At 41.9% G+C, this 15,437-nt stretch overlaps 1 protein-coding gene across 2 annotated transcripts; it reads left to right on the forward strand.

Moving 5' to 3' along the window:
• The first annotated feature begins 300 nt into the window (after positions 1–300).
• LOC148034377 (uncharacterized protein At4g06598-like) lies at positions 301–3,782 on the forward strand. Of its 2 annotated transcripts, none has more exons than XM_087679325.1 (6): positions 301–678; positions 1,112–1,183; positions 1,399–2,281; positions 2,461–2,551; positions 2,637–2,763; positions 3,380–3,782. In XM_087679325.1, the coding sequence occupies exons 3-6, from the start codon at positions 1,476–1,478 to the stop codon at positions 3,751–3,753; spliced, it is 1,398 nt and encodes a 465-aa protein (XP_087535451.1). In that variant the 5' UTR covers positions 301–678; positions 1,112–1,183; positions 1,399–1,475; the 3' UTR covers positions 3,754–3,782. The 2 variants fall into 2 exon arrangements, with proteins under 2 accessions (XP_087535451.1, XP_087535452.1); XM_087679326.1 differs by lacking the exon at positions 301–678 and adding an exon at positions 689–1,001.
• Positions 3,783–15,437: the final 11,655 nt, after the last annotated feature.

The following is a 15,437-nucleotide window of genomic DNA, read 5'->3' on the forward strand; positions in this document are numbered from 1 at the left end:
TTGCTTCATTCACACCAGACCAGCTGGATCCCTCTCTCTCTCTCTCTCTCTCTCTCTCTCTCTAGCTCTCTCACACTCACAGAGACTCTTCTCTCTCTTGCCCTGCTTCCCAACATAACACATACAGACTCTCACACAAAATATATTGTGCCCGGTGGGCCCTCCCATTTCATCTCAATGAACCCATCACGTTCCCTCCTCAAACTTTGTCTTCTTTGGCCCCCCCCCCCCCCCCCTTCCCCCTCTCACTCACACACACTCTCTCTCTTGACCACCCCTGCCCCCCCTCCAATTGCATTATACTTCATGATCTGTGCTGCCCCCCCCCGCAGCGCATTCAATTCATAACACAGGACTGCCTTTCACTCCGCCACAAGCCCGCTCTTTACTCATCACCTGTCCCTCGTCCTCTCATCGCAGAAGCCGGTTATTAGCTCTCTCAGGAGAGAGAGAGAGAGAGAGAGAGAGAGAGAGAGAGAGAGGCAGATTCAGTAAAATTACACCTCTTCAATCGCCTCCTCCCACATTTCTCCGGCGTCCTCTGCATCTGTTGACAAGAAGCGGCTCGTCTGCAATACTATTACCAGACGGCCGTTCTGCTGCTGCCTTGGCTGATGAGCGACAGAGCGAGAAACAGAGAGAAAGGATGGAGATTTGAGCCATTAATTCTTCAGCAAGGTGTGCATTAAGCCTAATCCTTGTTTTTTCCTCTGCCATTCCTGTACCGATGTGATCATCATGCCCTAATCCACATACTGCATGTTGAGCTGCACCGGCTATGGAGCCCTGTCAGTGCATATATCTTACAATGTGGCCGCCTGTAGGGTCCATATAGTCATAATAATGTGATACGATGCAACATGCAAGACGTGTGAATTATAAAGAACACATAAACACAACTCCATCCTCCATCATCGGCATTGTTGAGTACTACCCCATAACCATAATCCTCCATGGAATCAAGCAAAATATTTTGGATTTCCTTCGTCTTCACGGGATTTGTAAGAACCATTTTGTGATCTCGCCTCTGCATACGCATCAACATGCAGGGCTCCATTTGTCAATGATTTGCGAAGTTTTCGGGCCTAATTTCACCCTGATAATCTTGCAGGAAACCTTCGATCGATCACCGTTCCAGTTTGTGGATACACTAGCCAACTCTTCTTCTCATCACAGGGGAGAGGTGCTCGTCTTCTCCTTGTTGCATATCAAAATCTTATCTTATCTGCTAAATTCGTGAGATCATCCACGGAATCATGCCGCGTCAAATGTGATGATCAAATGGGACTAAAATGCTGATATTTTCCAGCCATCATGCGATGCAAGGGATATGATCTTGACTACTTTGCTGTCAAATATCTTTATGCTGATTGGGGCCTAATACTTGCTGTGTGCCAGGTTCATGGGGGTGCCCAGGTAAGAAGAGATAACGGTTCTCTATCACACACTGGTAATCGGTAGTAGAGTGGCCATCAATGGCAAATTCAGTTGGTGGAGAAGGTGGTCCAGGCAACTGGTCCTTTTCTGTAAACAAGCAGCCTCAACTGCCTCCCAAAAGCCCACTCTTTCCAGGTGGAAACCCCACATTGCAAGCCGATGCTACGAGCTTGGGTATTGGTCTTGCCAACAACCCTGGCAACAACAATGGCCTCTTCTCTGGTTGGCCTAGCTTCCCTTACCCCAATGGTGCTGCTGCCAGGAAACCGCATGAACGCACCCCTTCTGCCGGCCTGCTTCCACAGACACCACCATTGTGGATTGATGACCTGCTCACTGATGCTTCAGATGTCCAAGCCAAAAAGAGCACTCACAGACGATCCGCCAGTGACTCGGTTGCTTTCCTCGATGCTCCAGCTGCTGCTGGCTCGAGAATTGATGAAATGGCTGAAGGGGATGAGTTTGAAGCAAGGGGTGTGGCATCTGTACCTTCTCGGGGAGGTCAAGATTTCGAGAAACTGGATGAAGAGCAGCTGATGTCCATGTTTGCAGACATAGAGCCCTTTCAGAAGCAGCATAGCTCATCTCATGACATGTCTCCCCAAGTGAGCACAGGTGCAGAGAAAAGATCAGTCACAGAAAGCCCCTCTACTCCATCAGATCATAACAGTGTGAACGAACACCACTCTGTTGAAGATAAAGGAATAGGCAGCTTTGGATCATCATATCACGGTGAGCCTGAGGTGCAAAGTGCCCCAAAAATTGACAATCAAGTGGTAAAAGGAGAGCTTACATGCACAACAACAATGATGGATCCAGCACTCGATCCCAAACGCGCTAAACGGTGAACAGCCCAATCGTGTACACACATGGTTTTTCTCAAGAGGATGATCGAAATTTAACAATATCTGAACACATCACTAATAAATTATTTTGTGTAAAGAGGAGCTTGCTTAGTGCTGTCTGCTGCATTATCAACAGCTCATGAAAATGATGGTATGCTGACATATTGCTGCATGGCAGGATTTTGGCCAACAGGCAGTCTGCCCAAAGGTCCAGAGTGAGAAAACTTCAATATATTGCTGAGCTTGAGAGAAGTGTCAATGCACTTCAGGTAAGCCACAGATGACTTTGTCTCAAATCGTCTACATGTAGTGCCAACTACTTAAGTACTGAAACTTATCTTGGATGTTTTGTAGGCAGAGGTGTCGGCTCTGTCTCCTCAGGTGGCTTACCTGGATCATCAGCGAGTTGTTCTTAATGTAGATAACAGTGCTTTGAAGCAAAGGATTGCTGCATTAGCACAAGAAAAGCTTTTTAAGGATGGTGAGAACAAATACATAGTTTGCTATACCATTTTCTACCCTCTTCTTGGCACTCTCTACTCAGTTAAGCGTCTTATGCTTTGTTGAGAAAGTCTAATTGGAATTCAGTCTCGGAGGTAGTATACAGATGTAAACTTTGAGACTTGATTGCATGCAATGTGTGTGCTTAAGCTGTCTCTGTGCATAAATTGCAAACAAAGGAGAATTAACTCTTTTGTTAGCATGAGATCTTCTACAGCACAAATATCTAATACTGTTGTACCTGGTCAAACATCTGAACTCCTTGTTAAAACATTGAAAATGACAAATAGGTGCTTATAGCGCAGTTCTTCACACAACTATAACATATGCGAAACCATCAATTATGTCCTATTCGGATCTCTTTTTGCATTTATGAATGCCTAAAGATGGAAATCCCTTGGAAGGGGTAAGATAAGTGAGCTTTACTCAAACTACCATAAAAAGGCAACTCACCTGCTTTCACAACCATCAATGTGACTAGTAGACTTCACACAGAGATTGGTCCAATGAGGGTACCAAAGTGTAGAACAACATGTACTGACAACAGAAGATATAAATCTCGTGTAACTGACAATAGATGTCTGTCCATGATGCAGCCCATTATGATGCTCTCAAGCAGGAAGTGCAGAGGTTGAGACAGATTTATCAGCAGCAGCAACAGATGCAGCAGCTACAGCAGGGCCCTTCATACGATCTCCAACAACAGCGGCATTACAGCGGCCTTGAGCTTGGCACAGGGTTACCCATCGGATTGAAGCCTGAAGGTCCCAATAAAGTTGCATCTGCAGGCAAGGACGGTGACTCTGCTGCTGTACCTGCTGCAAACAGTGCAAGTGATCCCAGACCTACGTTATTGAAGCCTGCTGGGAATTGTGGCAGCATGGCAGCTGACAATTTGAAAGGTCTTGAAGCTGGTCTTAGAGATGGGAGCTCTTCAGTCCATTCTGAATTCCTAGTGCAAAACCACTAAGCCTCACTTTCCTTCTTCCCATTTTTTGATTGGGTGGGGGGGGGGGTTGCCCTTGTTGAAACTTACATTATTTTTTTTCCCTCTTTGTTTTTTGCTTCACACATTCAAATTCTTTTGGTTGTGGGTCTGCCTATATGTTTGCTCACCCCCTTGGGATGGAGACTAGAGCTCTGTTTCTTTCTGTGCATGATTTTATTATTGGTTTAACTCAAAATATCATCACAGCAGAAGGGGAAGGTCATATCCCCCCTGACAAGATCACGCATCTTTACTTTCTGGGCCGATTGTAGAAGATTGAAGTACATCAGCATATTTCTTTTTCCTTAACAGAAACTTCTGTCACGAGAGAGAGAGAGAGAGAGAGAGAGAGAGAGTCGCTGTAGTCTTTCAAGATTCTGGGCCATTATATGCTGCAGGCTATGTGAAGATCACCAATGAGCACTCGATGTGAAAAAGATGGAAAGCCTTTGTTTGCTTGTCCAAAGGAAAAAAGCAGGGTCAATTCGAGTTGATAGATCAGTGCCAGTGCATTATTCTCTGAAATGCTGTTGTCTCCCTTAGTACATGGAACACTTGTAAGCTTCAATGGTGCAAAATCAGTCTTCTAAAACCTGTGCTGTAATTCTTGCATTGTCTTGGCACATCATCCATGGGAAGATCTATTGGGTGGAAAAGAAGAACACAGCGAGCTTTGCTTGAGGGGCACACTATTGTCTCACGTCAAAGCTAATAAGGGGAATTTGTAGTGTCTAATTGTGCAGTCTCACAGATCAAGCGTGTCAACGGTGTCGTGTGAAATCAGCATTCCCTTGGGCTGATTCGCACATGTTGCTTCTCTGCACAAGCAGGAGTGGGCGATGATGGTGGTCGGGGTGGGTGGAAAACGGAACGGTCGATCTGACGGGGCGGTTTCCATGACCATGCAACAGCAAGAGTGTCAGTACTGCGCAAACTCCGTTGCGTTGTACGGCCGGATATGCGCAGAAACATCGCAGCAGCACAGTCCAGAGCCCTCCACTTCCCAAACCGGAACGCCTTAGTTTAGGTGAATATGCGAGAAAGAGACCTTTCCACAGAGCGGCACTGTCGAGTATTCGTCCACTTCTCAAACAGGAAAGCCTTGGTTTTATAGGTCCAATCGAAGCCGTCCCGAGAGAAGCGTTGTCACTCAAAAGACACACACACACACCCACCCACCCACCCACTCTCTCTCTCTCTCTCTCTCTCTCTCTCTCTTCTTCTACTACTACTACTACTACTACTACTACTACTACTACTACTACTATCCTCCACTAACCATAGCCTTGCTTGCACAATGTCACACATGATGCAGCACCACTTAGGGTAAAGAGCCCTATACAGTGTCATCTTATGATCCGTTATATATCTTTCTCTTACATGGGTGTCGTAACAATCTAACTTCATGCATCATGGTACTTACATTAAAAAGTTTGGGGTATTTTGATTGAAAGGCTCAAAAAAGAGTGACAACTAGGGGCTAATTGAGTGACACTCAAGGATGTATTACTTCAGGGTTTTGCAAAATCTAAGATATATAAAAGAATTTATATCATAACTTTAAGTGGCTAAAATAAATTCATCTTTAATGCAAAAATATCACTGCATTGGGGTGGGACGTGTTTTCCTTTTGCGGGTCACTTTATTGGTCCCTTTACCCTCTCTTTCCTATTGTTTTCCTTTTCCAAAAAACTTGACATTTGAAAATATGTTATAGGAAGGCATTTGAACATATTGGTGCTAGCAAAAAATGATAATTTAGTATGCTTGTATTGGATGGAATTTTAAAATGTTGGATGGAAAATTTTTTATGCCTTTTACAATATCAATCAATTTTTAAATCATTTTACTTTCAAGATTGGCATTTCATATAGGTTTTGAACATTAATACTTGTTGCTCTGGGAACTTGCTTTATTTTTGCTAGTTGAGAAAAAAAAAAACATTAGCAATGACACATAGGGCAAGGGGGCCAATTTAGTGGCACTTAACGAAACCCTTGTTAACAGTTATGTAGGTAGAAAAAATTATGTTGGATTGTATAGCATTGAGATGTTATGGATGAGATGACCCTCCACAAAAAGTTTCAATGCCTAATTCGTCATACAAAAGTTGCACTAGGCTTACAAACTAAGTCCTTTGTTGTGTTTTTCACTTGTTTTCTGATAGGGGTAGGGCTAATTTTGTGATAGATGGACACCTTTTTTTATGAAATCTGACGAGTCCGATTGAAGTTTTTCATTAAACTTAAAGGTGCATGTCACTAAATCATCTACTCCATTTATAGTGAACTGAGAAGCTCAATATAATAGTTCGAGGGGCCATCACTTAACATGCCCCCTTACCCTACAACTTATTCTCCTTGGAACACTAATCAAGCTTGATTTGAGTGTCCTTATATGTGAACTAAGCTTGTAGGTAACCCTTTATACAAGCTTTTAAACAGGCATGCAAAAATCGTATGCCACAAAATGCTATTGCTATAGGGACGAAACATAGATTAAGTTGTCATTGTTTTGGATTTGATGTCCACAGTGATAATTGCAACATCAACATGCTTGAATTGGTCAAAGGCAAAATTTTACATAGCTTAGCCTTGGTAATGGATTAGTATTATTACTACTTGTCAACACATGTTGAAGTTAAAAAGATATAATCTAATTGTAAAGAGAGAGAGGGAGGTCATAGATCTCATCTAAGAGGATCTCATTGTAGCTAAAGCTAGAAGGTTGGTAAGGTAAAGGAGACCATCTAGGAATTCTACAACACGTGGGTTAGCTTTGCAATTAAAAAGTTGGGGGCTGGTTTCAATTTTAGTATTCCATTCGAATAAGGTTGTAGAGCCAAAACAAATCTTATGTCTCTTACCAAGTCAAACCTCTTAATTACCCTTGTCCCCACTACCCCCAAAATCTTGATTCTCCCCCCTAAATCCCACTCCCCATTCTCCTAATTTGAAAGCCCTAACCTTGTAAAATAAGAAACATCCTTCAAAACCCTAATTATCACTCCCAAAAGGTTAACCTTTGCCTTGTTAAATACCAATCATCTTGCATCTTGCAATCTTAGGCCTTATGCTAAATGTCTAACCCTCCTTGTTGCCCAAAATTTTGAATCCTACCTTTGAAACTCTAGCTCTTGTCTTAAACCCTAATCCCCTATTCCTCTCTTGCCTCTCAGGAAAAAATCCTTTGAGGACCACCCCAAAACCATAGCCATAGGTAGCTATTGATTGTGTAACCTTAGGGTTTGTCCTAAATGTCTAACCCACTACCCCTTGAAGATGTTAACCCCCCTCCCAAGACATTGTGCATACCCACACCCCCCCTCCCCCAACAACAACAACAACAACACAATAACAAAAGAAGAAGGGCAAAAAGGGAGACAACAAGAGAAAAAAATCAACTGCAACCTCATTGAAGCCCTCCAACAAAATTCCATCACCATCCTAAACATGCTAATCGTCCTCCCTTCAAAGAAAAACACTACCATGTTCTTAAAAGCCTAACTTTCATGCTTATGTACATAAGACCCTAAACTTTGATGTCTTGTAAAATACCTTAATCTCCTTTCAAAATCCTTGTCCCTCCTTAAGTCATTATATCTCAAAATTGTAGAGTAGGTCCCCTCACTCCCATAACCTTTAGGCTTTTGCCCCAAAATTTTAATTGAAGAGAGAGGGAGGGATGAAGGAGCACATTATTAGAACCAAAAACAAAAAACTATCATTTCAAAATCTTGATTAGGCTTTTGAGTTATGATGGAAAAATGAAAAGGTACCATGTGCAGTGAATGTCTATTGGGCTCTCTTCTAGTTGATCTTAATTTCATATTCATAGGTAGAATTGAAAAGAGCCACCAAGTACACTAGGGACCCATTGAGGTGGGGAACATTAATCTTGTACTTAATAAAAAAAATTTGGAACTTGAAAATACTTAAAAAAACCTCTTCATTTCCAAAATTTTAAAGTTGAGAATTCATGTAAAACTTTTGGAGCTTCCTAAAATGTTGACATCTTATTATTTGAGCTCTCATTTTTGCTACATGTCACCTCTACCTTTGGTCTCCTATTTTATTCTTTCATCATGCTATTGTCGTACTCTATTTTTCCTTTCACCCTTGTTTTGATTCTTTCATTGTACCTTTCAATTTTCTTTTATTTTTCCTCTTGCTTGATCCATTGACTATTAGAAAGAGACCATCAAACACTATGCACACTTGTAATACAGAACAAAATTGAAGATGGACTATGGAAGGTGTATAGATTTAAAGTGAACGATTGAATGATGATGTTTCCCTCATGCAACTATATTGGATTCTATGAGAGCTCAACATAATGGTGCTAGGACAGATACTTACTTTCTCAAGTTTCCACTCTCTAAGCTCAAGATACCTCTCACATAGCCAAGTTGTAGCTTTGAATCAACCATGCTTTCTCCAATTGATCCCATGAGTGCAAGAAAATAAGAAAAAGACTCAAAGTTTGATTGACCATAGTGAGAAGAGGATGAGGAAAAGAATAATGGAAGAAAGAAGAGGAAAAACAAAGCTTCTCTCAAGCTTTCTTACTCACTCACTTTCTTTGACTCTCTCTCTCTCTCTCTCTCTCTCTCTCTCTCTCTCTCTCTCTCTCTCTCTCTCTCTCTCTCTCCACACACACACACACACACATGCACGCACACGCACACACACACGCACATGCACACGCACACGCACACGCACGCGCGCACACACACACACACAATGTGGCAACATCATTGCACAATCACCCTGCTAGTAGTCTAATACCCATTTACTTCATAATTTTAAAAAATTGAGAGTAGCTAACATAGCAATTTGTTCATAGAGAGTGGTAGTCTTTTAAACTTCCAAGGACTAGGCACATAGGGGTTGCATAGACTTACATGAAATACATTTTTCAATAAGTCCTTAAACTAGCATCATAATATGTTTATCATTTTTCTAGTTCCATTTTGAAAAGTCCTTGAGTTAGCATCATAATTTGTTTATTATCCAAGATGTGATTGGGATTAGGTACATAAGGATTGTGTAGACTTACATGAAATACATTTTGGACCTTAAGGTGTTGGGATAATTTGAGTTTGTATGCTTGTTTTTACTTGATAATTGCATGGATCCCACAACACCTTGGAGTAAGCTGCTTATATTTCTCAAAGGATAGTTAGCTTCATCGAGAAGCTAATATTTTGAAGCTCTTCTTTCTCTTCTTAGGTTGATGGCTCTATTCTTAGTATATCTAAGAAAATTGTGGGTGCTCTTAATAGCTATAGAGCACCATTGAGCAAGCCTTTTTTTTTGAAAGTATCTTTCCAAATCTTATGAATAAACTTATGAACATAGTCAAATTTAAAGAGAAACACCATTGAGCAAGCCTTTTTTTTTTTTTGAAAGTATCTTTCCAAATCTTATGAATAAACTTATGAACATAGTCAAATTTAAAGAGAATAGGATTGAAGGTATCTAGTCATGTTTCTAAAAGCTTTATTGCAATCTTAGATGACCTTAATTTCTTAATGAAGAGCATGGACTTTCCCTTCGATTTCTTTGAGCATCATTTTATAAACTTTGTGGAGCTTCTTGCTCAACTGCCAAGACCCACATACTACTAATTGTTTTAAGCGTTTCAAGACAAGTGCGATGGCTATCTCTCACATAGCCGAATGCGCTCTCACACCTGCGAGTGTAGTGAGCTTACCTTCATGCTCAATCAAGTTGCCTCCTTCCACAAGCTCTCTAGTAGCTCCACAATCCAAGGTGCAAGCTCGATCCTCAAGCTTCAAGCTCCATGCTCCATTGCCATGCACAAGATAAGATAAGATAAGAAGAAGAGAAGATGAAGAGTGGAGGGCTTCTCCACCATGGTCCCTCACTCTCACACTCTCACTTCCTCACCCCCTCACACTCCATCTCTCAAGCACAAGCTCAAACAAGCAACAAGAAGAAGAAAAAGAAGAGAGGTAGTTTTGGCCACACACAAGATTGAGCTTCTTCATCCACTTTTTGCCTTTTATACAAGCCCTAATTCCTTTTGGGCACCCATCTCGTTTTTACATGGTCGGCCATTTTAGCCTAGGTTCTCTTTTCCTATTTCCTTCCTATTTATATTGTTTCTTCATCCATGCTCATCTATATTTACAAACTGCATAGGAGGGAGCTTGGTGCCCTCTTATAAAAATTCAGGGTGCACCTTTGCATTTAAAATACACCTTTCCTCTTTTTCACTTGCCCTAAACTTTTTAAGGTTGTCCTTGCATTTTTTTCTCCTATTTTTTCAATTAGGGACTGCCTTTTCTACTTTTCCCTCTATGTTTTTAATTTTGTTTTTGCTTTCCTCACATTGGGGTTAACATTGCCCTCTCTTAACTGAGTGCCACTCCCATGGGACTTGCCATGTGGGTCAATGATGGGGCTTCGTGGACATTGGACATGGAGAAGAAGCATCACAAAATGGATGTGAGATTGTGGAGGCCGAGAGTAGATTGAGTGGGTGGTGGGGGCCTCCAAAGTCAGTGGTGGTTGGTTGCGAATTATCGAATGTACTTGTGAAAAGGGAAAGGAAGTGCACTGCTTAGGGGATGTGCCTACCTCACTGTGTAGTGTGGGGTATCTGTGCTAGTGAAACTAGGAGTTGGGGTGAACCTCAAGGAAGCCTATGGTATTGTCCCACACTTGAGGACTAAGTTTGTGTACAAGGAGAGGTGTTGTGGGTGTGACTTAGGTAGACAAGTCTAACCACAGAGGTGAGTGCAAAACTCCCTAGGTGTGTCCTGTCCTTAATGTGCCATGAGTGTGAAGTGGGGGGACAGGGAGGACTAGGGGGTTAGCATGGAGCCAACCAACGAAACCGATCAACCGAGGCCATTGGATGCATCTAAGTTGAGAATCCCTAGGTGCGGTGTTTGTGGCACTTTGATGTTATATGATAAGCTCTTTTTTCCTTTCTTTTTGCTTTGTGTGGATCTTTGCTTTATTTTCTATTTTCTTTAAAAAAACTTTTTTTTTTTGTGAGATACATTTGGAGAGAGCACACTAGACATTTTCTTGATGCTCTTTAGTAGCTACATTTTGAGGGGGGACTAAGAGATTGTTGAGATATCGAGCTCCACTCGTGATACGCCAGGGTGACCGTTGTGTATTTATGTCACCGACTTGTCAGTTGCAGACGCGGTTGGTACACCGCCCATGAATAATAGCTACATTATAGCTATCCTTATCTACTCTAGTTCATGGCTCAGTTAGTATGCCACCTTAGTTAGTTGAGTTTGGTTTGAGACCCATATATAGGGTTCTTCTATTTCTTTGTATGAGAGTTCTTTTGGCTTACACAACTAAGAAGAGGAAAACTGTTTTCAGCCTCCACCCTTGTGTGTATTCCCCCATTGTGCAAGCAAGAAAGCTACAAGTGAGACGTCTTCCTTCTCTCCCACAATCTTGACATGGTATCAGAGCCTTGTTCATGGTAAGTTGCTCAAGAAAGCAAGCCAAGCTCGCGGTGGTCTGGTAAGAGGAGCAATGTTGCTTTCATTTTCTGTTTTGGGAGCAGATCTCTGCAGGTAGCACAGCCGAAAATTGCAGGAGTGCATTGTCTCAGGTTGAGACGCCCTTCGCGGTGAAGCAAGAGGGCAGTATATGATGTGGGAAAGGGCTTTAGCCCTTGGCGACCCTATTTTTTGATTTGAGGCCATTTTGGGGCCTGTTTTGGAGGCGGAAGTTTTTTGCACGCACTCAGGAAAAGGCCCTGTTTTATGCTGTGCGACCACTGTTCTACAAGTTGGTGAAAAGTTATTGTAGAAATTGCATCGTATGCTTGTGCGTAGAGACATTGGGAGTTTCAGAATCATTCTTGGTTCCTGTTTATGCAAAATCGTCACTAGGAAGTGACTGTGTGGTCAAATACCACTTTCGCCAGTTTTGCAGATTTGCCCTTGTGAGGGTGAAGCTGAGTTTTTGCAGTGATAGAATTTTTCGCAGTGTTCTGTAATGGCGTCTGATTCTCTTTCACAGATTGTAACTGAAAAGCTTGACAAGAACAACTTCCAAGCATGGAAGTTTAGAATGACGAATTTCCTTATGGGAAAAGGATATTGGGAATTTGTTGCAGGAAATGAAGAAGAACCAGTTCTTCCTGATGTTCCCAATCAACAGCAAATGCAGGCATTCAAAGCATGGCATGAGAGAGCCAGGAAAGTTATGTACTGGCTGTCTATCAGCATTTCAGACTCTATGATTGTGCATATTCAGGATGCAAGTACGCCAAAGGAGGCATGGGATACTCTGTCAAAGATGTATAGCACAAATACACAAGCCAGGAAAATGCAGCTCAAGCAAGAGTTGCACAATGTGCAAAGAGAAAATATGAGCATCAATGACTACCACATGAAGGTGAAGAAGATTGCAGATGCACTTGCTTCCATTGGGTCGCCAGTGGAAGATGATGATTTAGTTTCTGTGACCTTGAATGGTCTAGGAAAGGATTATGCACAGTTTCGGACATCCATTTCAGTTCGTGAAAGATTTCCTGATTTTGAGGAGTTGATTGCTCTTCTAATTTCGGAGGAGCAGAGAAATGGTGGTGCATCTTCTTTAGGAGGAACTTCAAAAGAAACTGTCTTCTACTCAAATGCTGGAAGAGGTAGAGGCAGAGGTAGAGGAGGCCGATTTCGAGGCCGTGGTAGAAATCAGAATATGCAGCAAACTCAAGAAAACCAGTCCTATGGAGGAGGACGTGGTAACTCTAGAGGCAGGGGGAGCCAAAGAGGTCGTGGTGGATGGCAAAGAGGCCAAAATGCAAACAGTAATGTTGAATGCTACTATTGTGGTAAAATGGGTCATATGGCTAAAGACTGCTATAAAAAGCAGAATGACATCATGAATGGAAAACTGCAACAAGGAAATTATGCATCTTCTAGTAGACAGGGTGATGACAGAAATGAGCATTTGTTTATGGTGCAGCACATGAACAATTCTGTGACAAGTGCACAAGAAAGCAACGATGTGTGGTATGTTGACTTAGGTGCATCAAACCACATGACAGGTCATGCAGAATGGATGGAGGATGCAAGGAAAATGGAAAAACCAGGATTTGTGGAGACTGGTGATGATACTGCACATCCGATTGTGCAGATTGGAAAAATTCCTTTGTCTATGCAGGATGGGAAAAAGAAATACCTGTCCGATATATTTCATGTCCCGAATATCACCAAGAATCTGGTTTCTGTTGGTCAAATGGTTGAACAGGGCTTGCAGGTCAAATTTAATCCTCATGGATGCTTTGTTGAGGATATGAAAAATAAAGGTCGCTTGATAGCAAAAGGAAAGACGAAGGGTAGAATGTTTACGTTGGATGCAGACATGTCTGAATTGAGTGCAGCAATGTTTGCACATGGGACCGGTGTAGTTACAGATATTGATATCTGGCATAAATGCATTGGTTATGTTAATGTACAGCGACTTAAATCAATGCAGGCCCAAAATATTGTTGCAGGATTGCCTAGATTCAAGGTTGCAGAAATGCATAAGGTATGTGAAGCCTGTCAGGTTGGAAAACAGGCAAGGAAACCATTTCCTAGACATGTTCAAGAGAGTAAGAAGCCATTGGAATTAATCCACTCTGATGTGTGGACTACTAAAGCTGCATCTCTTGGAGGCTGTCATTATTTTGTTACTTTTATTGATGACTATAGCAGAAAAGTTTGGGTGTATTTTATGAAAAAGAAAAGTGAAGTTTTTGGGCATTTCAAAACTCTTAAAGCTATGGTTGAAAAAGAAAGAGGCCTGCAAATAAAATGCCTAAGGTCAGATGGAGGGGGAGAGTACCTCTCAAATGAGTTTGCAAGGTTCTTGCAGGAGCATGGCATAAAGCAGCAATATTCATGCAGTCATACCCCACAGCAAAATGGAATTGCAGAAAGAAAAAACAGACATATTGGAGAGGTGTCTCGTGCCATGCTCAATGAAAAAGACTTGCCAGATTTTTATTGGGCTGAAGCAGTTGCTACAGCAGTCTACATAATGAACAGGACTCCCACTGCAGCAATACATGGAATGACTCCAGAGGAGAGGTATACTGGTAGGAAACCATATATTTCTCATTTGAAAATTTTTGGTTGCATTGCCTATGTACATGTGCCAGATGAGTTGAGATCCAAGTTGGATCCAAAAGCTGAGAAGTGCATCTTTATTGGTTACTCTCTGCAGCAAAAAGGGTATAGATGCTATAACCCTTCTAATCGTAAGTTTACAGTGAGCAGAGATGTTGTTTTTGATGAGATGAGTAGCTGGTATAAACCAGTAAATGTGATTGATCATGTAGATGCACAAAATGGTAATGCTGCACAGAATTCACAACAGCAGTCACAAAATATTAGTGGACCTGGAGCGTCCTCTAGCAGTGGTTCACATTCTTCGCCATGGACAGGCAGATTGAGATCAGGAGAATCTTCTCAAAGTAATGTAGATAGTGGTATGCAGGTATCACGAAAAGGAAAAGAGAAGGTTGATCAGCCTATGTTTGATGTGAATGCAGGTCACTCTTATGTGGATGGTGAATCCAGTGGCTCAGAACAGAGCATTGATGATGAGTTGGGTATTCCTTCTATTGTTACACCTGGAGTAAGGAAGACCAGGGATGTTTTGAGAGCACCTGGGAGTGAACCCACTTTGCACAGGTCTACCAGAGTTAGGTATCCTGTGGATAGGCTGAAATATGATGGATTTACAGCCATTCACTATGCATATATGGTCAAGGTGATACAGGAACCAGAACTCACTTCTTTTGAGCAAGCCATGGGAAAAGAAAAATGGGAGAAAGCCATGGATGAAGAAATGGGTGCCTTGGAAGCAAATGCCACATGGGAATTGGTACCTTTGCCTAAAGGTAAGAATGCAATTGGCTGTAAGTGGGTTTATAAGGTGAAGCACAATGCAGATGGTTCTGTGAACAGATACAAGGCAAGATTAGTAGTCAAGGGGTATGCACAAACATATGGCATTGATTATGAAGAAACATTCAGTCCGGTTGCAAGGATGGCAACTGTAAGAGCAGTCATTGCTATGGCTGCATCAAAGGGATGGTCTTTACATCAGATGGATGTAAAGAATGCCTTCTTGCATGGTGATTTGCAAGAAGAGGTCTATATGGAGCAGCCACCAGGTTATGTGCATGCTGTTCATCTTGAGTTTGTTTGCAGGTTGAAGAAAGCTTTGTATGGCTTGAAGCAAGCACCTAGAGCATGGTCTGACAAGATAGAACAGTATCTTGTCACTATTGGCTTTCAGATTTCCAAGGCAGATTTCTCACTTTATGTGAGAAAAACAGAGAAAGGTATTATGCTACTTGTCATTTATGTTGATGATTTGATTATAACAGGTGACAGTGATGAAGATATCCTTCATGTGAAAATGATATTGAAGCAGAAGTTTGAGATAAAGGATTTGGGAGAGCTGCGTTATTTCTTGGGCATTGAGGTGATTAGATCACCAAGTGGGATACAGCTCTTGCAGAGGTAGTATGGATTGGACATGCTGTCCAAATATGGGATGACAGGCTGTAAGCCTATTTCAGTTCCTTTGGAGAAGAATGTGAAGCTGAGCGCAGATGCAGGTGAGCTTCTGGAAGACCCTACTATGTACAGACGCATAGTAGGA

Source organism: Lygodium microphyllum, chromosome 6 (genome assembly GCF_053477565.2).
Source record: "Lygodium microphyllum isolate KBCC chromosome 6, Lygodium_microphyllum_v1.1.10, whole genome shotgun sequence".
NCBI lineage: Eukaryota > Viridiplantae > Streptophyta > Polypodiopsida > Schizaeales > Lygodiaceae > Lygodium > Lygodium microphyllum.